This window comes from Camponotus vicinus, unplaced genomic scaffold (genome assembly GCF_025532165.1).
Source record: "Camponotus vicinus isolate PSW18456_S1 unplaced genomic scaffold, iyCamVici1.0 SCAF_8, whole genome shotgun sequence".
NCBI lineage: Eukaryota > Metazoa > Arthropoda > Insecta > Hymenoptera > Formicidae > Camponotus > Camponotus vicinus.
In genome coordinates, this window is record NW_028141980.1 from 12,607,284 (window position 1) to 12,634,275 (window position 26,992).

General features: G+C 31.8%; 1 protein-coding gene across 7 annotated transcripts in view; it reads left to right on the plus strand.

The window, feature by feature from the left end:
* Positions 1-26,992, plus strand: part of Neto (Neuropilin and tolloid-like) — a 110,684-nt gene that overhangs the window by 61,765 nt on the left and 21,927 nt on the right. For all 7 annotated transcript variants that reach the window (XM_083106623.1, XM_083106628.1, XM_083106625.1 and 4 more), the window contains 4 exons: positions 2,736-3,193; positions 3,966-4,206; positions 23,533-23,793; positions 26,242-26,399. In XM_083106623.1, coding sequence (XP_082962749.1) covers positions 2,736-3,193; positions 3,966-4,206; positions 23,533-23,793; positions 26,242-26,399 — 1,118 coding nt within the window. The remainder of the gene's footprint in view (positions 1-2,735; positions 3,194-3,965; positions 4,207-23,532; positions 23,794-26,241; positions 26,400-26,992) is intronic.

The following is a 26,992-nucleotide window of genomic DNA, read 5'->3' on the forward strand; positions in this document are numbered from 1 at the left end:
GCAAAACAAGAAGCTACAAAATTGTTTGCCGGAGTATGGAAGGACAGACAGCCTAGCACGAGAGAGAAAACGGAACGCTTAGCAGGCGAGGATCTGATTTACTTGCTGCAGGTGGATGTAGATTTCCGCCGTCGTTGCTGCTCGTAGAAACTCGACGCCTCTGAAACACGGCGTTGCAGGAAGCTTTTGAAATTTAGCGGTGTAACCCGGTGACTGGGTTGCCGAAATTTCACATTGCACGATGATAATGTTCATCTATGAATAGAAAACAAGACGAGCATATTACACTTTTTTAATCATTCCATAAAAAAAAGTCGAACAACTACATCCTTCTGATATAATATTGTATAGAAAAAATTATTTTTCTCTTAAAATTAACTTGCAGTACATTGGTGATAAACTTTATACTTCATATAACGTTAAACATAATAATCAATTTATGAATCAATTAAAATCGTCTTTCAATACATAAATATGACAAATATCGATTTATGATTGATTTTTAAAAACCGATCAAAATAAAAGGAATTTTCTTTTTAAAATAAATTTAAAACACTTATTTTTATTTTATAATTTTTCATCTTTATTCGTGGGAGCAAAACACGAGGCTACGTAATTTCACCATTTTATAAATTTTACTTGGGCCAACAGCAAAATGTAGAAGTTGGTATACATACTCTTCTTCGTAAAAAGGGCGGTAAATGGAGTGAATGAATTTTGATCTTATCGGTGCGCGGTTATTCTCGATAAGAATAGTGCAGCTTCTTTCTAGCTGAATCTAGAAATTTCAAGTCTAGTAACATCGAAATACATAAAACCAGATGTTTATGAGCCTCAGGCAATTGCGCAAAGAAGTAATTGGCGCACAAGAACTCTTCTTTAAAAAGATCGAGTGCATTTAAGGAAAGTAAATTTGCGAAAGGAGTTGAAATATAATTATAGGAAATATTTATTCCTCTGTTTTTTTTCTTTTAAATCACTTGCGAGTCTTTATAATTTTTTAATATTTCTAGAATAATATTTATCTCCTTGATCGATACGCTAACAATATATTAATTATAATATTAATAGACTAATAATTTTATTCAAATAACATATTACCGCGAGAATATATTGGCTATATTTAACTCTATTTAAAGAACAGTATTTTGAACTTATTACTTTTGGTATCGAAATATACTGTTCTGAGGATGTTTTAAGAGTACCTTAGACCAAAGTGCAGGATAAAAGCACTCTGGGCAAAAACTTAGCTTGTCACATCTTGAAATAGAATGAAGGGAAAAGACATTCTGTAAGACATTGACTTAAAAATTTGCGAGCAAAACTCTTATAATGTCAAACACAACGAGAGCTTTTTTAGTAAAATAAGAGAACTTAGCCAAGACACAATGAATAGTACAGTACATGAGGTTGTCACGCTTTAGAAGAACTCCGAAGATAGAAGTCATGTTATATACATATACATATATGTATATCAACGTCAAAGCACACTTTAAACTCTTATTGAGATGCCTTTGTTTGAGTGCCGCAGATATAGTATTGTAGTATAATAGTATTGTATATACCAAGTTATTGCATTCGAGATGCAATACGCACTTAACAAAAGGAGCATAAAATATACGATATAATGTCTCTTTTCTGTGTGTGTAGGATATTATTCCATTATAACGCGAACTATTTTAAGTACTCTTACGTTACAGTTATGTTAAAGATGTCTACCTGAATTTCATTTCACTGTATTAATTTAATTTATATAAAATGTATTATTCAGATTAAGTAAATAATGAATAACTTTTAGATCCTTAGACAATGATATTTAGTATATAATTAGTATTTTTGATATAAAAATCATTTTGTTCAAAAAACAAAATATATATAATTAATACATTTTTATTAGATAGAATTAAACATCAAGACATTTAATAATTTTTTGAATGATCTAAAAAGAATGTTATTTATATTTAATATTTTTTGTGACAATCTTCAGCGTAAAAAAAGCAATACTTAATTTAATAAAAAAATAAACATCCTGAGAAAAGAAGATAAATAATGATACGCTTATTAAATTAAATTAAAGTGAATTCTTTTGCGAATTAAGTTATCTATACTATTGTCTAATCGACAGTACGTGTTAAATCTTGTTAGTTACTGAATGTTGAAGTTAAAAAAGTGAATGACGGAAAATTAAAAAGGCGTATTGGAGAATTGTTCCTATCGCGTACGCTTTCAGGAATGAAATTCGAATACGCTATTTAGTGGCATACCTTTTCGCGCGCTCCACTTATGTATCGTTACTTTATTTGATCGCGTTAAATGTGAGTTACTCTATTTTCGGAGATAATACATCTCTCTCTTTCTTTTTCCAATATAGATATTTAAATGTGATTGAAATCGGCACGGATTGTATTACTTCGTCCTCGCCTAAAAAAGTTATGATATAATGTAAAAAATATTACATGAAAAATTATCTTTAATTAATAGTATGAACGTCAGTATATATTGCATTTATTTGTTAGAAGAATATAGGTATTTTATAAAATCTTTAGTAAATTATTTCATATCATTCTGTCTCAAAACACTTAAATTGTAGAATAATCATAGAGATCTCTTATAAAAGTTTTTATCTAACGATTTATCTAAGGATCTTTGAGTATCTTGAAAAGGCAATCTATCTAACTAATAAAATATTTTCTTTTGAAAACAATTTGTTATTCGATATTATATTATTATTTTAGTTACTGGAGCGTCTACTGGAGAGGCTGAGGATCCGCGGTGGAGCACATATAGCGCCCGAAAAACGAGTCGATCCTCATCGCCACGATCTTGGCCATCTTCGAGTCTGGAACATGCCGCGAGGGAAAGCAGACCCTCGAATGGCAAGCTCCCGGAAACTACACCTTGGAGCGTAGACAGATCGAACCCCGGAACTCGATCGGATCCGAGTTTTCTGGGAACGGTGGTCGAAAGGTCCGAGGAAGACGAAGATGGGAGGAGGATACAGCAGTCACCTGGGAGCAATGACATCGAGGACGCGAAGAGTGCACCCTATAACCCGTCCATCTCGTCCATGAGCGACAAAATAAGCCAGACGGATCCGTCCAATCGGATTTCCATCGAGTCGTCGTCCCTGCAGTCATCGACGGTTGGCTATCACCTCGCGAAGATTTCGTCGGTCCCTGAAAGCTCCCATAACGTAATTCGTACCCAATCTCATAGATAGTAACGATTATTCGAAAATTTGGTCGCGATTAAGGTTGCAAATATCCCGAATAATGTTGGATCAATAATGTTCTTATATGTGTTCCTATTTCACAATTTGAATTTTTGGATTAAAGTAAAATTACAAGTGCCAATAATGCGCCAATAATCGCATCAATTATTCGAATTCTTTCACTGATAATTAAGATAGAAGGTGGAAAGAACCGATAAAGATATTCGTGCAAACTTTTAATATTTTATGAATCTTTGCAAGCATCAAATAAATCTATTTGAACTTATAATATAATCATGGGTACATTAAATAGTAAGATATCGGTGTCAGATTATATAACATGGATTCCTTCACGCGATATCTCTCATCGGAACGACATAATAGTCGTAATTATTCAGCGCCGCTTCCAATATCGTAATTCGAGCGATAACTATAATTTAGCATTGTCGAAATACCAATTGCCCAAAGCGGAATTGGGCTTCCGTTTAATTAACGGTTTGATATCTCGGTATTAAGAGAGCTTATAGTCTATTGATCGTATAAATTTTCAATCTTGCGCAACTCAAATTAACACGACATGCACGCGACAATAAAGAGCTTTCGAAATTACTGATAAAGGAACAAAGATCTTTCGCTATATCACAAATTTTTTATTTTTTGAAATGCTATATCGTATAAATTGTGAAAATGCCGTATATTACTTTAAGCATAATACGATGTTATAAATTTAAATGTGACTTTACAATGTGTGCAGATAGTGGCGACGTCCGAGACACGACTATTATCCGAGACGTTTTCGCGCGAGAACTTGAAAAGTACGACACCGATGACGACCTCCATCGCGAAAGACATCACGGTGTCACGACGTCAGATGAGACACATTCAGGACAGTTGCGAAAAGTTTCAAGTCGGAGACATGACGAAGAGGGAATTTTATAGCCCGAATTACCCGGATCCGTATCCAAACCTCACCGATTGCGTTCGAGTTTTGGAAGGTAAGTGATTTTTTGCCATAATAATTGAATTTGAAAAATAAAAAAATAAAAATTGAAGCGGAAAGGAACTTGACAAATAGAACTTTATCTAAATGTAAAGATAAACGGGATAAATATTTTCAATATTACGGATAATTTCGTCAATAATTGCAATAAATAATATTTGTGAATATTTTATTTGATCGCGTAATAAATATTTATGGTAAAGGAAAATGAAATATGACTTGCAATTATTCGCGAGTTTTGTGTTTGGTTACGGAGATGCTATAATATTTAAATTAATCGTCGAAGATAAATAATTTAGCCGGCAATCGCGGTTTGCGTTAAACCATCGTGCTTGCAACGCTGACTGGAATATCGTGAGTGCAATCACTTTTGCGGCGATGGCTCGATGATCAATAATCGATTCTCTTCACGTACATCGTATCTCTCCGAGAAATCGATTTTCGAGCTTCGAGGGAACTTTTACAAGATTGCCCGCGGTAAGAACACGCTAGCCAGATTTCACTTTACTGCCGCGCACCATTCGCCGATAATGCGAAGAAAAAAGGCGAGCGTGTTGGAAAGGCGAATTCTTTCTAAACGAGGGAAACCTTTGATCCGCGATTTTCTCGTATCTCGAGGCAAATGTTTTGAACAAACATCGTTTCATTTCGAGCGAAATCGTGGTTAAGTAAAGAGCGTTAGACGCGACTTATTTTTCGTGCATGGAACATATAATAGGGCGATCAGAAGTTATTACGAATGGACTCCAAAATATGAATATTATATACTATATTATGCAATCCGTGTATCTCTCTTACAGAATTTTGTCAAATGTGGTATATGCTATCTTATAAATTTTTCATTTATTTTATGGTAATATAATATAGACTCATATAATATTAAATCATATATAAATAATCCATCTTGTCCAATAACTTTATAATAATAGATTAAAATTTGCAGATATATTTTCATATTAATTTGAAATAAATGATAGACATGGAACAATTTAATTTCTTAATAAGAAATTTTGTAATATAGCTAACTATATAATAATTATAAGTAATTGCTATATAAAACAAAAGATTTCTAAAGACAATACATAATGTATAACTTTACCTTGTATTGAGAAAAGACAAACAATTTTATCGACAAACGGATCGTTCTGCAATTATCATAAATCAGATTGAAAGATACAGTATAACTCCAATTGTAAAACTAAACAAAGAAAATTCCATAAAACAACTCATCGAAAAATAACGATACTTATTGACAAATATTTTTCTATTTTTCAAAATAGAAGATATCAGACGCGATTTCAAATATAATATTTCTGCACAATATGTTACAATAATTTTTCTTATTTAAGTCAAGTAATAATAATAAAAGTATAAATATTACAAGATAAAAAAATTTTATTTGAAATAATTTATTTAGTTGATGATGGATTATGATGTATTTTGCAAAAATGCTGATGTTGTCGAGAAATAATAACGAATCGAATTATAATTATTTTACCAAAATTACATCTTCTATTATACATTATTTTACATTCTATATTGCAGAACTTAAAGAAAGTTTAGTATGGTCTATCTCGTTTCATATGTATAAGTTGAATGTAACTTGGTACCTCGAATATAACTGAACTTTCTGCAAGGATAAAAGGGAGGGTTGGAGTGATTGATACACACCGGTAGTTCGGTTCGTTGGCTAAGGATATCGCGAGAGGATAATAAATTTTCTTAGACTGGCCTGCAAAAGGAATCACAGAAAACAAAGTCCTGTAAAATGGAAAAAACATGGAAAAAAATTTCTTTATTTTCATACATCTATTTTTTTCTTCAATTGGAGTAATCTTTTTCATTGACATAACTCGATAAAATGTAATTATTATTTGTTGCTGACTTTTAAGAAATTTAAATATATTATGAAGTTTCTTTCAATTACTAATAATCGATACAGCGATAATTTTATAAATTAAGAATTTAATTTTTATTTTATCTAGCAACATTTAATAAAATAATCGATGAGACAATAAATATAGAAAAAATTTTAATTACAATAAATTAAAAATAACTGCTTATATTCTTTTTATTATGCGTCGTTAGTTTTTGCCAAGAAAAATAATGCAGCAAACGATTTCTCATTTTATGCTCATATACTCTCGAACGTACCGACGCGAGACGATCCTAGATAGAAAGTCGAGAAAAGGAAAAATTGGCAAACGTTCGGTGAAATCATAAATCTTCGCGAATTCAACCGCTCTCCTTGTCCGTGGCTGCACGAGAGCAATATCTCGATAACGAATCGATGTATCTACGTACGACCGGAGAAGCTGCTCGCAGCCGCTCGACGAAAAATGTCTCTCCATTTCGAGCTACATACGCGTGCAAAATTCAGGGGATTCAGAAGCCATTCTATTTCTTTTGTCAATTATAACAATTCTATATCTATTTATAGAAATATAATTGTATAAAATATTATTTATACAATATAATTCGTTGCTAAATTAAAAGAGTCGACGTATAATAGTTAATCATTCGTAGAATTCATAAATAATTTTTTTGCTAATATATAAAAATTTATCGATCTCTCTTTTAATACGGGATCTCGAAATGCGCCGGATTGAGCAATGAACAACAGCTGGCTCTTGTTTGAATTTGAGTCAGGGTCGACAGGGTTTATCGAGTCCTCGTGTATACACAAAAATAGCTAGCGGTGATTATGGGTTCTCAACCAAATCTTGCAAAAGCCGAAGTAATATGCGCATGTATAAGCTCCGCCATACAAAGTCATAAGTGATATTCGAGCGAGAACAAATATAATGAGAGGGGAAGGGCAATTAAACTCTGAAATACTGATAACAATTCAATCAACTAACACGTATATCATCTGTTATGTGTTGTCTTCATGTACAATAAATCCGTTTTCGTGATTTTCGGTTAAATTATTCTCTTTAAATTCAATTTCAATATAAAAAATTATAAATCATAAATGTTGTTCAAAAATGTGCTAAAATATTCATGAATTTAATTACGTTTTCCGTTAAAGTAGAATTGCAATTTTGAGATTATATTTAATTATAAATATAATAAAATAATAAAATTTATCTAAATGACATAATTTAAATAATAATATTTACATGTTATATGTTTATATTCAGATATCTATATATTCAGATGTGTATTGAAATGAGAAGTCAAGATTAATTTTTTGTCGCCCTTCTGAACTTGGTAACACGCGAGAATTATAATTCAAAGGGATTTATTTGTCATTCCATAACGATTATGATAGCGCTTGGAGAAGAGATTATAGTGCATTAGATATTCTCTATGTAAATTGTGTCATATAATTATCTCAGTGTCGACCGAGAGAGTAAGAAAGTTTCAAACTAGTGACTGTATTTTCTGACGTTTAGTGTCGACGATTCTAATTATCGGCAGTTAAGCACCAACTCAATATATTGACTACAACAAGAAATATTATAATTGTTGTTAATACAGAACTTAGTATAGAAGTTAGTTTAATCTGCAAGATCCTTTTAATTATAAACTATTCATTTTACATTGTTTCTGAGATTTGCATGAACATCTACATTTTTAGTATTGTATTAAAAAAATAAATATTGATATTCTCAAGTAATTATTAATACAGTGATTTATGAATTAAAAATTATGAATGATTGTTTTACTTGCAAATGATGCATATGAGTAAATATAACATGAATATATCTACGTATCAATAACATTTCATGCGTTAAATTACGTAATGCATAATATAAATTTGTCAGATCGTTGATTAAGTTTTTTAGTTTGTTTGTACTTAAGCAATTCTAATAGTCGTGTTTCATTTACAACAAAACATATTGTTTTTAATACAATATAATATAATATAGTATATATATAGTAATAATAATATAAAATAAAATAACCGTTTTCTCAAACCAGAATTCACAATTCACAATTCATAATTTCACAATCTGACAAATTTTAATTCACTTAAAATAGCGCAACATCTCGACTCTCGTCTTTGGAATTTCCAAAATATGCGAGGCCCGTGCATTGTCTGGCAGTTCGCAGTTGTCACTTGGTAGGCTATCAGAAACTTCTGCAGAATCTTGAGAAAGATCTTCGCTGCAACCTGTATATTGCATTTCCTCGTTTCATGATTCATTAAATCGGTATTATTTGCAGACCTCCTAATGCAATATATATATTTCAAAATTATTTTATATTTCAAATAATTTAAACACATAATAATATTTCTATTTAAATAATAGAATTTTAAAAAGAATACATTTAGCTATTTTCTAAATGTATATAATAATTTGCCGAAAAATTTACATTAATTATTTTAATTTTTTAATCAAATAAATAAATATCAGTAAATAAAAATCTTTTATACTATAATTATATTGCAATTTCTTCTATACTTTCTATTTATCATTTATGTATATTATAAAGCTGAATTTCATACGACATGTGAAATAGGACTGCTCAATTACTATCATTCGTCGTTTGCCAGATGACATTGCTAGGAGGAACACGTACAGCGCGCACGTGCATTACTATTATTTTGTTACCATCCTAACTACAATAGATCCCAGCTATTGCTAGTATTGACTGACTTCTTGACCCTAGAATCGAAACGAGATACCTTCAATAACGAGCGCAGGATGTGCCGGAATCCTAATTTGATCAGACATCCAACAATCTAAGAAACCACGATAAATGTGACCAAAATTCAGATGTAAGTCACATAAGATGAAATGTAAAAAAAGTACATATCTTAAATTTTTTTCAATTATTCTACTATTATTTTCAATAATTTATTAGATTTTTTACTATTTTATTTTTAACGAGCGTGTTATAAAACATTAAAACTAAAATTAAACTTATTTAAGATTAATTGATGTATAAAAAAGCTTTGTTTCAATTTTTTGGAGAAATTATTCATAGCGTAAATATATTCATCATATTCAATATATATTAATTTCTGCATCATTCCATTTCTCGACTTCCGCTTTTTAAATTTGCAGTCTCTCGTTGCATTTTTTATTATGCTGCGGGAAAGCAGCACAGCAACTGCGCAACTATTGTGACAGCTTGCTCTCTTTCTCGTGCGATGTTGTAAAATGATTCTGACCACAAAGGATTCGTTATCTCAATGACTGTCGCAAACGATGCTCGTTCGCGAAACTCACTTGCTCATGTAACGTCACACGATCCTCTTACTACGGCGCAAACTCTTGAGCGGCATTTCGAATTACACTTCAACTAAAACGAGCTAAAGGAGTGTCGATATTTTCGCGATTTTGAAGCGGAATAATTTGTCGCTAGGATTCCTCATTGTATACGGTACGCTAAGAAAGATAGATGGACGCGAAAGTTTATCTAACAATAAACGAGAGATTCGCAAATTGCGGGAACCGATTGTAACTTCCATTACGCAAACTTACTATTGTTCCGAAATTCGGTGTGATCGATCCGGAGCGACGCGATGGTCCGACGCCCTGTTTGACGTATTGTAGATATTATCGAGCGTCGCAATTGCTTCGGTTGCTGCTATGTTGACTGCGTTCGATGATATCGAGCAGATATGTAAATCGAACGTATGCGCTGTAAACGAGAGCGACGGCAAGATTGAAAGACACATCGCCACAATAATATTTCTGCGGTGAACGAAAAGCCGAGAGTGGGAAACATCAATTTACACGTATGTCGTTTCGGCACAGCTTGTATGTCACATTTCATGTATTTTGTTTTTCTATAAAAGATACATTTTCATCTCTGTCAGTTTTATTAATTGTTATACATACACAAATGCTCGAATTGTTTCCGGTATTTTCGACGAGCATCATTTATATCGAGATTACGACGTAATCAATTTTACGTTCAAATTTCAACGCAACATCTAGATCGCTCGGGTTTCATTACATTTACTTCTTAAAATGAAGATATCGTCGTCAATGTTTGTGAACATAGATAACAATTATATTCCAGTTGAATTGCCGGATTAAAATCAACAAAGGAAAAAGGAAAATGAAAATATTTTTCAATTTTCAGAACCGACTCTGAAGCTTACTTATATTTATATGCGAGATTTCAAGTAAAGAAGTTTGCGAGTGAATTTAAAAAAACATTTACCATAACACGGTCTTGCATATTTATCTCTGCATATTTATTTTACTAACAACTTAAAATGACATATACCGGTGCGTTCAAAAATATGAAGTTATCGCGGAAAATCAAACCGTGACTGGAAAACGGAGTCGTAACATACCTGCGCGCAATTTTTATATAATAATATTACAAACTTCATACCAGTACGCTCTTTTCGAATATACCTCGATAAAATAATCTATCTGGCCAGCCGATCAAACGTATTCACATATATATTTATATACCATCATATATATATATATATATATATATATATATATATATATATGTGTGTGTGTGTAGTAAGTGCTTTTTGCCTTTTAAATATTTCACTCGACGAAACAATATTTTCTACCATTAACTCTACGGAACATGGTACACACTCTACATAGAATTTGTAAATATCGTGAAATATTCTACGCTACGTACAGATGACTGGCTTTTCAATCAGTTTGAGTGCCAGAAAGAAAATATCTACACCAAACGTTAACCAAAAGTCTAAAATAGTTTTGAAAAATTACAATAACAACTTTTTTAATAATGCAGTTTCAGTATTTATCTAATCTGATAGAAAGATTATATGAAACATTAAAAATACTTTATGATCTCTGAATGAGCTTGAATTAATATAATTGATTAGATTCTCGCAGATATTTTTAATTTTTATCAATTTTATAAATTTTATATATTTGTTTAAACTAAATTATTTCTCGAATAACTATTATATATGATGTAAATATTTATTAATGAATGGTTTAATCAAGAAATAATACTCAAATTTTGTTGAAACGGAGTTGCGATTTCTCAAACCAAGCCAAATATCGCGGGAGCTATCAAGAAACTTATGAACTGTCCGTTAACGTCTTAACGGAATTCCTACCGTCTCCGATTATCTTCTCGAGGCTCAAGTACGTTGTAGTATTCCTCCAGTAAACGTACCCTCTAACTAGCTGGAGTGGTAGGTAGCCTCCAGGCATTTCCAGTTAAATCATTTGCTATTGAATCTCGCTTCACTGACACTCTCTGATGATTAATACCGGTTGCATCGGCTACATCGAGAGTTTGCAAGATGAAAGATTACTCATGCCAGAGGGAGAAAGAGTTAGAATGCTTATAGATTCGCAATCTGAACTTACTTAAAGCAGTTTACTTCAAGAATTCTCTATTAAAAGGCTTGATGATAAAAAGATCAATCAATATAATAAATACAAACAAAAATATCAATCAATAAGAATCAGAGATAATTTAATATTGGTTGATTAATTAAATCAATCAGTAATAACAAGAACTTAATAATATAAAAATTTATAATTATATTTTATAACGTGTACATATTGCATCATATAAAAAATAAATTTTGTATTAAAAAGATGTATTAGATTATGATATTTTATTTTAGAAAATATATAAGAAAAAATAATTACTTTTTATTTTTTTAAATTTATTATTTTAAATTTTTATTATTATATATATTTTTATTTAGATTATAATCTTATTTATTTTGTTCAATTATCAACTCAAAAAATATTATGTCTACTTTTTTGTCATTTTTAATTGAAAATTATATATTTACTTTGTTATATATTTTGAGAAAAATTGTAATATTAAATTATATGTAACGATATTTTGAAAAAGAAGCCCTCTTATAATATATCTAATATTTTGATTTGGTGAGTCATATTCGATGTCTCCAGAAGAGATGAGTGTCGATTCTATGTAAACATGTCAAAATTCGTACCAGATATTGCTCGACATTCGTTTCCTACGAAATATCACGTGTTTCGGCAATCTTACGTTTTCCTATATCGTACTTTCCGAGATGTTCTTTTCATGTAATATCTTATGACATGGCACGAGTAAATATTGATCTTCCATTAGTTCTGGCGTGTACAGCAGCAAAGTGTCTACTCGCTCTAGGAAGCCCATTTCCTAATTACGAACTTGTATACGGGATTCTATTATGTAATTTAGGACAAGCGCAAACCAGTATATTGTTCGCAATACTCAAAAGTGCTTGTGCTTCAGCTTTCATAAAATACGTTATCAATTACATATATACAACATATTCTTGCGTAAAAAACATTTGATGTAATTTTTAGAGCAATTCTGAAAAAATATAAATTTGAGAATTTGCATAAAATTTTCATAAAGGATTTCTCTTTTAATTATATGATAATATTTAAAGAATTAATAAAGAAATTTTCTCTCTCGAAATAGCCGGATTATAACGTTACTGAAAAATAAGTGATTTTTTTCAGAATTAATTCTGATATATGTTTGCATGCCGTCTGCAGATGCTTCGTAAATAAACTTTTAGAATTTTAGTAAAAAGTTTTAATTGTTTAGAATGAAAATTTTTTCGATTAACACGATAATACAGAAGCATATCATTATAAAGCGCACGCGAGGAACTCTTTAAAGCATGTCTAGACAACCCGGCACGTTAATGAGATCACGGTCGGTTGAAGATTGGATGAGAGTATAGTCCCAGGATAGAACAGGAGATCGGAGCATAATCTTTCACAGTCATAAGACTCTCGGTCCGTAACGTGCGCTAACGAAGAATACGGTGCTCTTCTCTCGGGAAAGAGATCGGAGTTCGTTAAATAAATGCGCTCGGTCATTCTTGTTATCACATCGTAACGAGATGGAGAACCAGCAACCGCGTTCGCTCGCGGCTCCCCTTTTCAATTAATCGACATCTTACTCCCCTTTCAATGCCTGTTCGTTCCAGCTGCACGCTGGTCGCGAATTTCAATTTAATGGACTTCGAGTCTCGCCAAGAATACTAAAGGTATTTTATTGTTTTTAACGAATTCGTTTTGCGATAAGCATACGATTTCCACTTAAGAGGAATTAGAGACTAGTAAAGTTGAAGTATTGTTCATGCAACTTTATCTTTGAAAATCGCTCTGACTTTCGTCGGGCATACATAATGAGAATTATTTATAAAACAGCAATGATGATATATATTTTTATAAGAATATGCTAGTTATTGCTTTTCCTTGAGAGAAAAAGAAAGAGAATAATTCTTATTTTCATTTTTTGTGGAACAAAAAATAACATAGATGCGAATAGAAAACATATAACAAAATTGACATTAAAAGTTATTTTATCTTTATTTATCGTGGTATTTTTATACAATTGGAATTATTATGTTTAAAAACTGTACGAAGGATAGCATGTATATTCTCGTGCTTTCCTTAATGCTTTCGTTTATAATTTCCGTTCCGCTTATATCGTGGATCGAATGACAACTTCTGATGTAACGCTTGTGAGAGTGACATAAATAAACTTCACTTGATTGAGGCAATTCTTTGCTGTCTTTTGGTTTTCGAAGATTCACGTAGACCACGCTCCACGGCCCCCGATCGTACATTTTGCGAACTGCAGTCGAAGTTCATGGTAAGTTCGCGGTGTACGACCAAAGTTACAGGCGACACTTCGTTAAGATCGATCGGAAAGTTCGGTCGTGAGGCCAAGTTAACCTGTTGGTTCGCAGTTATACATCCGGGCCTTTCTTCACGGCCACCGGTTCTCTCCGCGTGTTCTTCTTATTCTTTTCCACCAGTCTTGTTACCTGTAACCTCCAATTCATCGTCGCTGTTCGCAAGTCCAATTTAAACCGTGCCAACGACAGCACACTTTTTTTTTCATCCAGCTGTCACTTTTTCTACTTTTCCGACGAAGAAATATGACAAGAAGTTTCTCGCTCTTCTCGTTGATGGATGAAACTAGCGTCGTTTCTCATTAGTTGCCTTGCAAAAAAGCGCAACTTATAGACACTACTTTTTTATGAACTTTAATGTTGTTATCTTTTGAAAAAACTTAGTAAAAATATATATATGCAATTTAAATATTTAGAAATTTTGCCTTACAAATTGTTGTTGCATTTAGTTAAACTTGAACACGATTATTGTTTTTGATTACATAAGAAATAATTTACAATTTTTATAATTTAAAATCTATAGTTTTAGGCAAAACTATCAACTTCCCAAAAATATATTTTCTTTCATATGAATTATATGTTTTATATATATGTATGTATGCATATATAAAAGATATTTATAAGTACATAATTTCTTCAAGAAACGTGCAGTATCTATCTATGATACTTTATATCTTTTATGTACGAAGTTATGTCTTTCAGAACTAATGAGAGAAAACGTTTTCAAAAAATTTATGGAAAGCGGTAGTAAATTCAATATATAATGTCTCTTCCTCTTTTTTATTGCTACTGATATAATTATTCGTGAATTGCATGAGGGAAAATAGAGGGAAAGTCAGGGAGAATGGCAGCCAAGAAGAAAAAAATTATCTCTCCGTGTTCCAAGCAGAGAAAGCATTTCCATGACGTCGAAGATGAGGGGGGAGGGGGGTGGCGACGATAAGGGTGGGCATGGGGCAAGAGTCGTGGCTGAGTTCCAAAGTGGGGCAGCAAATCAAGTTATCAACCACTCAGAAGGTAAGGGGCCATCAAAGAACCGTTTAATACGATCGCACGTAAATCAAGTCCAGGCGAGGTTGCCTGCCACCCCCGCTGTTTCGTTGTACAGCGAAATACTCCTAAGACCGAAAGTGCCATCGTGCTGCATCAGAGGCCATTAATTGCGGTCGCGCGCGATGCATGCTTGTCCTTGAACGCAGGGGCGACATTAACGATCGTCCACAGAACGTTCTACCTGTCCCTGTTCGCCAATTAACGCCGTCAAAATTGGCCCGTTCTCATCGAAAACGCTTGATTAATTCGACTGCATTATTTTAAATAATTAGTTTTGCAAAATACAAGGTAAATCTAGGTCTTTGATTTTGAGAAAGATTTGAAAAATCATATAATTTAAAATGATAAAATTGATTATTATGGTGATTAATATATAAGTTAGTCGAAATAAGTTGACAAAATTAGTTGACATTCTGAAATGATTATCACTTATTTTATTATAATATCCAAAGTTCTGAAAATATTAGATGAATAAAAGTAAGAAAGATAAAGTCAATATGGAATCACTATTTAAATCATTAGTAGTCATTTAAATTTAGGTCTATTTAAATATTTCTTAATTGTTTAATTCTTTACTATTAATGTCTACTATTAATGTCTACTTTATTAATGTTTCAGAGCTATCTAATACCTTTCTCAAATCACATTCTTCAGTAAGTCTTTGCAAAGTATTTAAAATCGCAGATTTAAATCTAGATAACGATCAAGATAGATAAAATCCAGTATTAAACTTTAAACGAAGTTCCTAGAATTCACGGTGGTTAAATTTAATCTACGGTTAAATTGAAAGTCTCTTAGCATAAGGGATTTCACGAATAACTGTTTTACGGATAAGCCGCTTTGATCATTCTAATAAACCAGTAAGTTTTATAAGATATATATATATATATATATATATATATATATATATATGTTGTGTGTATATGTGTATGTATGTATGTATGTAGGTAGGTATATATATTTTTTCATTTTATAGAAACTTTTATATTAAAAGTATACATTTGAAGTTTTTACGGATAAAGCAAATCTACATGAAGTACACTCAACCGATGAAAATGTTTAAAAGAGTAGATACTACAGCTTAAGTAAACTTTCGATCTTCCGCAAGCAAGTAGCAAGAGAAACTACCTAGAATAATCTCGGCGGAAAAAGCAATTAAACCAAAGTTTGCCCTAAACTACGAAACCATCATGCTGATAGACGCGTTTATCTTAAGTTGTATCTATCGACGGATTGTCGGCAAACAGAGGGAACGGGGTTTGTCTTGGCTGCAGGTTAGTTAGTTTCTTCTCGGAGAAACCGATCATCCCTTCGTTCGTCATCCATCCCTCCGGTCACTACCATGGCCGTTGGCCATTGTACTTGCTGACCGACCAACGTGACGCGTCGCCTCGTGCTTCGACCCCTATGAATCACTGCGAGAACGGATATCATCCCGGTGTAGGAGAGCGCGAACGTGTGTCAGCGAACAGTAGTGTACGTGCTTGTGGTGGACGGATGGTGTTCAACCGCGCGTTGGCCCATGTGTTTAACCACGATCTGATTCGATTCGTTGGTGAGATGGTAAACCACGGCACTAGAATAAGGTGTATTCGGGAAATATTGGCGACGCGACCGCGAAAATTTATACGGCGATTGTAAATATAACTTGAGAATTATCGCGTCCATAACGATTCGCCAACGTTGTTTTTGGCGCAAGCATGAGATAAATATATTTCGTGGCCAAAGTGAGAATCGTTTTATTTGACGTTTTATTGCATGGCGTGCCCCTTTCGGGGAAGGTATGAAAGAAATTTGCGATATCCATTGCTATCGGAAGTCCGGCCACTTCTGGATTATTGGATACTTCGGATTATTGGATGATAGCCAGGAAATCGGTTCGAGATGCATTATATAGGCTGCAGAATAGGCGGATGGAAAGCAGTTTCTATCATAGTCATTTTATTGAAACATGTGGTATATTAATGTAGTAATATATCATATATATTATTGTTATTAATGTTGTTATACTTAGAAAGAAATATATACTTGTAAATACTTAAAAAATAGTTTGATTTTTAAAATTTTTTAATTTTATAAAATTAGAGAAAACATATTTTAGTTTTGAAAATAAATAATACTTACAATTATATAAATATATAAGATAAAAATTTTATTGAATTTATATATTAGAATATGGAATTTGGTAGTAGAACCTTGTAATTCTTTCTAACATCTTTGCTGTCATTATTAAATATCTTCGCTGTATTTCTATTTCGCTATATTTTTAAATATATTTATTTTATATCTATTTTATAACAACTGTTATGTATATAATTAAAGGAGAATTTAAATCAACAAATTTTCAAATGTGATGTATTAGATCTGTTGTTTCTTTACAAATATTAATTATCGAGACGCTGAAATAAATCATGACCATCGGCAATTTATTACAGCTAAATGTCTGCCACTTTAATATATATTGGACTGGATATCTCTCTTGTGTGTATTTAGAGCGGCAAATACAACTTATAACAATGGAAAATTATGCATAAAATATGCGATATAATTTATTTTGTTGGAAAGATATAAAAGAGGTCATATAATAGCCGAAACGTCGGCGAAGTTATCTTACGCGAGAGAAATAGAAAGAGATTACAAGTTTGTAAAGACATTTTAAATTTATTATTTCTTTTCTTTTACTTAATTAACTAAAGTGCTTTTAAGAGATCCTTCTTGAGCAAAATGATGTGAGCACAAAGCAATTTAATTTTTTGAGCTTTCCATATTTAACTCTCTTTAATATTCTTTCTATTTTCTTGTTTCTTTTATGCATATCATGTTTGGTTTAACATTTAATGTTAAAAATATATATGTGAAGTTGCGGAAATTGTTAATTTAACAATTTTTTTATAATTTAATTTTATATAATATACAAAAAATATATTTATATATAAAAATATAAATAAGACTGCTTATATAACAATATGTATAGTTCTTATATAAATTATTGATTAATTCAAAATAATATCAATCACACACACACACACACACACACACACACACACACACACACACACATGTGTGTAAATTATAAATATATCAATATTTCATACTTTGCAAATTATGAAACAATAATGAAACATGCTTTCTATAAATTGAAGATAATTCATTCAGTAATCATCCAATAATAGTTTAAAAAATTTGATATAATGTTTTTGGTTTTTTTCTTTTATGAATTATGAAAGTAATTTTATCTGGTTTTTTTACTCCCGACTGCTGCCCCAATCTATGATTGATAAAAAGACGGAGGGAATATGCATTTTTCATTATTCTTTTTCATTATTCTTTTGAATTTATTTATAATTATATGTTAAATAAGTATATCTGAAGAATTACAATTTTTCAAAAAATGGAAAACCAATAAGTGACATTGTCGTATTAAAATAATTTATATACAATATAATATTATTATATTTCCTCATATAAATTTTGGGAAAAAAGTGACACATAATAATACTACTATTATTTTTAATCTTTTTAAATATATGATGATTGTGTATGTATGTGTGTGTATTTTTTCTACATTTGTTCTTATGTAATTTCTATTTATAAAATGTCTTATTCTCTAAAAAGCTCTTAAAATCTTTAATATATTAAATCAAATTGTTATTAAGAAGAAATTGACTTTAAAATAGAAATTTGTTTAAAAATATATAGCTGCTTGCATGCTAAATTAGCGATATTCAAATATGTTGCTTACTAGATGTATAGTTTGATCAAAATGATCTTCTGCGATTTAATATACGAAAATCGTATCAGGTTAGCCTGCAGCACTTTATTTCTGTCTCATAAAATCCGAATATATCACCACCAAGCGTTTCTTTTTTCTCTTCCCTTTTTAGGTTGCTCACCTCCTTTAAATCCTGGCGAAAAATCCGCGTGCATTACCTCACATAGCAGCATGCTGGCAATAAACATCCAGTCCAGACGAGGAAATGTGGTGCGAGGATGTACCATTTTCCAGGAGTTTCTAGAACAGAATGGTTAAGCTCGTGTGCAACTTCCGGCAACCATACGAGATTCACTCTTATTCGGCGGAACTCTATGGAAAATTCGATAGCTTCCCAAAGGGAGGCGTCGATCGTTGCTACCACGTACCTCGATAATCGGCAGGAAAAAAAGGGACGTTTGAAGCGAAAAGCTCTTTATCTTTTTATGATATTTTATTTCAGACGTAAAACTATTTATTTGTCCTTTATTGTGCGCAAAGAGAGAGAGAGAGAGAGAAAGAGAGAGATGCTGCGATGTAATATTAGCCTACAAAATCTTTTGATTAAATTTTCTTTGCAAACAAAATTATTTTAAATCCTGGTAAAACTTTTCTAAATTTGTTGGATTATTTTATACGACAACCAATTAGATTTAAAAATAATTTTATAATGTCCCGAAATATCCTATATTAATATTGATATATTTAAACCTTGATTCGTTTAATCATTCTCTTTCCATATACTTTATATGTATGCTCGTTTTTATCTTTCTCTTGCCCTCAATATATCTCATTTATTTTTATCAATATTTACATATGGTTTACGTGAAAGCGTACCAACGATCGTACCATCCAATTACGCAAATTGCAGAGAAAAATTATGTTTATCGCAATTCCATGCCTCTTTAACGACGTACGTAAAATCAATGCGATTGCTTTACGATATTTCCCTAAACGACGCAATCCAATTTTCTCGATATTAATTGCGACGTGAAGTACATCCTTCGGTATTCCGTACGTTCCTCATTAAGGCGCCACAGAAAATTTCGTGATCTCATCGAAGGAAGAGACATCACTCGTTAAGAAACGTATAATGATAGTCGTGAGAAAGTGGCCTAGAGATGGGAACGAGTGCACGAACTCGAGTACAAGATCGTATTTATGTATACAAGAACACGTACCTGCACGTGCTATGAAGCATCCCGTGCAAACATGCTGTATAGCATCACGGTAGAATGAAACAGATATGAATGAAACAGATACGTGTATGTGGAACTGTGCAGTCTGAATTTCATTGGGTGGGATCGGAGGATATTATCTAAATAACAGAAATTATTCCATCTTCATGGAAACATTAAAATCACACTACTGATTTCGCGATAATACTTTGCTCAGCAACGCGTCGATAAACGAATTAGACATTATTAAGCAAAATAAAATTCAGGTTACAACTTCAACAATTTGTAACAATTGTAAAAATGTTCTATCTCGATGTAATAACGAAATTGTGAAACATCAGTCATCGATTGACTTCAATTTACACTAGGAAAAAATCTAAAAGGCTTTGGAAAATTCTATATTATTGAAAAATGTTGGAATGCATTGCTTATAGAGATTAAATAAATAAAATTCGATTTATTCATTATTATTTTTCAACATAATAATGATTTTCAACTCGTATAAAAAGGCAAATATATGCTACATATTTCTTAATCGTCGCGCGCAATACGTTATGCATGAAAGATTTACATTACATCTTTTTTTTTACATCTTTTTTATGAAAAGAAAAGCATCACGATTGATGCTTTTCTTTACCAAAGCAGACAAGATCTTACAATTAGAGAAAACTTTATCATGATTTTTTGCTCCGAGAACAGCGATGCTCGCTGCATATTTCTCTCTTCTCTTTCTCGGTTCTTGCTGCGCGTCTTTGTCAAAGGAAATTTACGAGAGAAATCTGTCGAGTCGTCATTCGAATGCAATGCGCGTAAAAGAGAACATCCGGTTGCTAAGATATGCGACAATTTCTGTGGTATCCAAAAGCGACGTTATATTTATGGCCTCGACGTAAGAATTTTTTTTTCAAAGTCGAGTTTTGAGCGACAAAGTGGAGTTAATATACGTGCACGTGCGTCCTTGGCGAGTAGTCATATGATGCGTGGGCTTTTCTGCGGAGCCGCCAAATTTTCATTCATAGAAAAGCTTCAACATACGACGATTACGCGCTCTCGAATGGCACAGTGAAAAAGAAAAGTTAGACAAATATCTCAATTTTGCTTTGACGATCTATAAATTATTTAATAAGTTTAAATAAAGGAACTTTCGAAAGAAATATACAAATGTTATTTTGAGCAGCTTTACAAAAATTAATAATACTTTTCTGATGAAATATAATATATTTACGAGTTTTCTATATTTTTTTATTATTTTTCTATTGTATAATGTAGTATAAAGTTTTACACTTTATTTTTCTTAAGAGTTGAATGATATCCATAAAATGTTACTACTTTCAATAACTATAATCAAATCATAAGTTATATTCATCCTATACTAATAACTTTTAGATGAATTTAGCATTTACAATTTTTTCTGAGAATTTTTGAATATATGTAATTTCAACAGAATTTGCTCATAAAAGAAATTACTTGGCAAAAACAATCAAATACTTGTACACATCAGTTTCTGGAAGCGATTTTCAAGCGAATTAAATTGTCTTCAAATGAAACATCGATTGGAATCACTTCTGAAAATTTTCGATGATGGCATTCCCGAATCGTTAAATCGTTAAACTGCTAATTTTATTCAATGTAATTCGGTAATAAGCCTCCGTAATCGCATGCGCCACTCTTGGCGCAGTCTTGATATCTAGAATAGATGGACTATTTTTGAAAACGCATTGAGAACTATTTGTGTCCAAGGATAAATATATCGACAATCGTTATATTATTAAGAGTCAATGTTTCTTTCAATATCTGTGTTGTCTACATAACGCGATCAAATCGTAATCAGACAAAATCCAAGTTGCAAAGGGATATTCGATTGTCATTACATTTTATTCGCGATTATTGTATTATAAAGACATATCGATAATTAAACATTTTAACGGAACGATTAAGTTCAATATAGAGTAAAAAGTTTTTTATCGTTGTAAAACGCAATTTCAATAACATGTAGACACGTGTAAGGGTGTGTTACGGGAATAATAGGATGATCCTGTGGTTGCCCTGGGTGACGTCTAAATGCGCATAGTCAAGTAGACTAGTGGTCCATATACCGATGTGCACGCACGCATGCACGCACACACGACACATATATTCGATCGGACCTAGAAATACATGGATATGTGCGGAGACCCGAGATATCTAACCAGAGCCGGAAGATAGAGTGTATTCTAACGATCGGTCTTGTCTGAATAATTCTCGGATAAGTTTCGTACGTGTGGAGAAAGTGAAGTCGCGTTTGCATCTTTACTGCCTTATTACGGATCGAGACGCGTAGGTAGAAATTTACTGGAATTGTCGGCGACACGTTTCGCCCCTTCAACTTTTCGAGAATGTCTCCTTGTGGCGTTTGCGATAACAGACCAATTACTTTTGATTATCCTCTGTTTGCAATAAGTGATGAGAAGAGTGCATATAAAATAAGCAAAAATAATCGCATTAAAAAATAATGGCAGCGGAATGATTAGTGTCCTGTTTAACGTGATGGAGATTTATTTTCGCTGTCTTCCTCTCGGTATCTCCTTCACGTCACTATAGTGTTTCAGAAACTATGTTTCAAGCGTTTCTCTTGACGCTGATATTATATTACACGGAAAAATGCTTTGTAAGCGTTACCACCGACCTGCTGTAGCTCTAACATGGTAACCAACGAGAAAACAACACAGCTTCGTGTCGTAGCTTCTGACGAACAATTTGGCCATGAGCCAGTCTGATTTCTGGGGCTAACGACATTGGAATATTTGTCGAGTAATTCGTCTGATTATAAAAGACACTCGCGTTGCGAAGTTTGCAGGAACAGAAACAAAAATACTCGACTTATTATTGTGCTGTACATATTTTCGGAGAAAAGCTTAAATTCGAAATAAGAATCTCGTGTTATAATTGAAACATTATTTATGTTAATCTCATTACTCGTAATGATATAAATTACACAATGTGAGATGAGGGCATAATATTCGAACATATTGTCCAATTCCACATAGATTGGATTATTATATCAGATTGTATGCATAATTATTGATTCATTGAGTGCAAAATAGCCGAATCTATACATTAATCGCAATTATTGGTTGACTGAAATAAATATACATTAACAATTATATTGTTATTTCAAATTAGTCAGTGAAATTAATCTGCTTGTTTTTCTTACGCATATATATATTTAAATACAATATTTCAAGAAGCTATATTATTCTTGATACTCAATGATTTTATATTAATTCATTAAAAACCAAATTTTTCTTCTTTTTTCATATTCTAATAAGTTATCATTTTATAATAGTATTATTATATTTTACATACACAATATTATTATATATTTTATATTATTTAATATTATATTTTATAATATTATTAATTGATTATTCACAAGTAGAAGATAATTTACTTTCTTATTTTTGGGTATAATACAAAAAGATAGCAATTCTTTTATGCTATCTCGGTAAAAAATGCAAATAAGATTTAAATTATACGAATCATTAGATTAATAAATATTTGTGTGGAAAGGATCTCCAGATAATGCCATGACGACGAGCGTGTAAAGTTTGCATTCTCCAACCTATTCGGCATCTCCAGCGCGCTTTATCTTTAGTTTCACGAGCATGGCTATCAAATTCTCCTCATCCTCCTTCCGTTCCTCATTTACTTAACATATATGTATAAGTGTATTCGCTAACGGCTCACCGTGTTTGGCTTCTCTTGTTTCAGCTGACAAAGGTATGTTGCTGAAGCTTGATTTTCGGGACGAGTTCAAGTTAGAAGACAGTCCGGATTGCCGTTTCGATTTCCTCGAGGTACGTGATGGTCAGTACGGTTACTCTAATCTCCTCGGCAACTTCTGCGGGACAAATTTTCCCCCCGAGATCACATCGAAGTCGCGATACCTCTGGCTGCGATTCCACAGCGATGACAACATCGAGGGAAAGGGTTTCAAGGCTGTGTGGAACATGATACCGAGACCAACCCATCGTAAGTCTCAGAATCAACAAAATTTGATTATTTTTCATTGAAATTTAATTTCAAACGTAAATTAATAATTTTTAAATTTTCATACTAACAAGCACTAATAACATGTTGCATTATTTGAGAAAATATTTTAATAAATATCTTGAATTGTTTTTTATAAAATTAACAATTTCTATGTTATATAATAGCTGCGTTATATAATCTATTTCTGATTTATTCCGTACATTTAATAATTAACAAATATTTTTGAAAGAAATTGTTTTGGGAGATTTTCCTAAGTACTGAGTCTACTGAAACCTTTCTCATTATATATTCAATCATTTCTGCTTCTTTCTTCTTTGCAAATGCTAAAAATTTATTCGGTCATGGGTTTCCATTCCATTAAAGTCGCATTTACTGTCGATTATCTACATCTTTTAGATATTTAGAGATTCATATATCTTTTGAATGCTGATTATTAAATCAATTATGAAAAAATTCGTTGCTAAGATAATTAGCCCAATGTAACAGCAAATTAATTTGTTTTGTGCTCATCTAATAATTCGTAATCACATTAATTGACGCCAAATGAAAAATAATTGATCTGTGCAGAACATGTTATTTGTGCAAAGACTGCAAAGTATAATAAAAAAATCTTGAATTAAAAGAGCGAAATATTGATTTTCCCATAAAGAAAAAGAAGACAAAAGATAATATTTATAGTAATATAGAGAAAGAACATGTAAAAAAGGCCGAAATGTTTCAATTTAATGTTAACATATATATCGTTATAATTATCTGATTGAAATTAAACTAAATTAAATTTAAGGATGTGATTTCTCGCAGTCGTATTGTAACGAGACAGAGACTAAAGAAAATTAAAGATAGAGCAATGAGCGTGATGACAATTGATTCGGGGATGAATATGCCGATTGCGAACATTCGGGGATCTTTGTCGCGTGTTCTTGTTCAGAAAATTACGAGACACTTCGGAAATAGATAGCTCGCGACAGTAAGAGCTGTGCAACCGCGACCAAGACCAAAATTAATTCATAGTCAAGCAGGAGAATGAAGAGGAAGGACTATGAATACACGGAATACAAACGCGATGGGTCTGGTTTTAACCGGGCGTCGTCCTTAGATCGATATACAGTTTAGATAGTAGAGGGGTGCGGCTAGCGTCCAAATATTGAAATTTTTATCTCGTACTTGATTAATTTATTCGTTACCAAATTTCAATATTGATGCTCAACATTGAAATATTTTTAATTGCTATTTTTTTAACATTATCATTATTATTGTATTTTTGTTAATATATATTTGCACAATATTTTTAATTAAGAAAAATTAATAAAACACATCGAAACTCAATACTACGCTTTATTTATCATGTTTTATATATTTTTAAATATTAACAATTGAAAAAAGTCACATGATATGATTGCACATCTGCGCTAAATAAATTGGTTTGAAATTGGTAAAAATAAAAAATAAAAAAATATTAACAATATCTTATATGATTTCACAACAATGAAATTATTTTTAATATCTGTTCGTTTTTAAATGTTTAATGTCCTACTGATTTTTATTTTAACCTATTTGTCCAAACTATTCTATTTCTATTTATTTAATTATTTTTAATTAATGTTTTTTTCATAAAATGTTTGTTGTACATTTACTCGTAAATATTACTCGTTTTGTAGTAATATTGATATTGCGAACAAATTTGGACAAAAAAATGAATTCTCTTCTTGCTAAAATCGCTGAATTTTTAGTTTTTGATAGATTTAATGTCAGTTATTTAATATCAATCATTTTTTTATAATATAAGTTATAAAATATAAGTTGCTGTGATTTTTCTGCAAAGAATCATTGATTATGTACAATCGCGATACAATCGAGAAACTAAGGCTACTGTGCCTCGAGCATGCGCGCGATAAATAACTATCTGAGGATCGGTATATAGCAGCGTATAAAGCGTATAGCATGCGCATAGAGTAGTATAGCTTTCATTCATTATTTATAGAGGAAACCATTTTAAATGCCTTAAGTCAGCAAAAATTTACATGAAAATGGGAAACAAAAATCAATTTTCTACGCTTATATATTTTATCATGTGCGCGATTATAATTTTCATAATGCGTGCAGTAAAAAGTATTATAAAATAATATATTAGATAATATATTAGATATATTAGATAATATATTATTTTATGATATATTATTATAAATAATATATTAGATAAAGAGATAATATAATTCAAAAAATATTTTCTTTCATTATATATTATCATTTGTAAAACTCAATAAATTTCGCTAAAGCATATTCAATTAAAATATATATTGAATAATCTTTATTATGTTGGATTTCTCTCTAAATGGTATAATAATAATATAATGACATAAAAATATGTAAATATGTTGACATGTGAGCCTAGGGAAAGTGTAGAACTGTAATAGGTGTGATTCACAGCGGGCGTGCCTCCAGAACCAGAACCGTGCATAGTTAACGTGACGGGTGCGGAAGCGATAATTCATAGCGACGATGTCAAAGACAGGAAGAGCCTGGCCGAGAAGGAAGGTATGGCGTTGGATTGCATGTGGGATATTCGAGTGAAAGAAGGATGGAAGGTAAGAGATGTTTTGTGTGTTTCTTTAACATATTTTTATTAATTTATAAATTGGACAAAGTATGTCATTGCTCGTTGTCCAAAGTTTAATATCGACGAGTTTTTAAAGTATATAAAGCGTTTCTCTCAATATTTCTCGACCACCGTGTAATGTTGCAATCTTTATTTGATTCGAGTACACTTTGCTGCGATATTCAATCGACGTGAATGTTTGTTATTGGCCTGCAGCAACGTGATTTCAAATAGCGTTTCGCTCAAAGTAACGCGTTTCTGAATGATTTACAATCGGTCTCTGTTGCCATAGCGCGGATATATAACAGTTCTACGCGTGAAATACTTTATCTACGCTATATCCGTTACAAAATTTACATCGCGACAGATAACGGCATCTGCTCCAACGTAGAAGAATCCTTTAGTTTGCGAAACTTCGTTATTAAAATTATTAATGAAGCCCTATTTCTCTCGAGCATCTTCTAGAACTATGTATAAAGTTTTTTTCCGGCACGATAAAACCCATGGCGAAGAAACTATATTCTCGCGCGTACTTTTTACAAGCTACGACATTGTCGAAAAGTTTCACAAACTCAGAACACA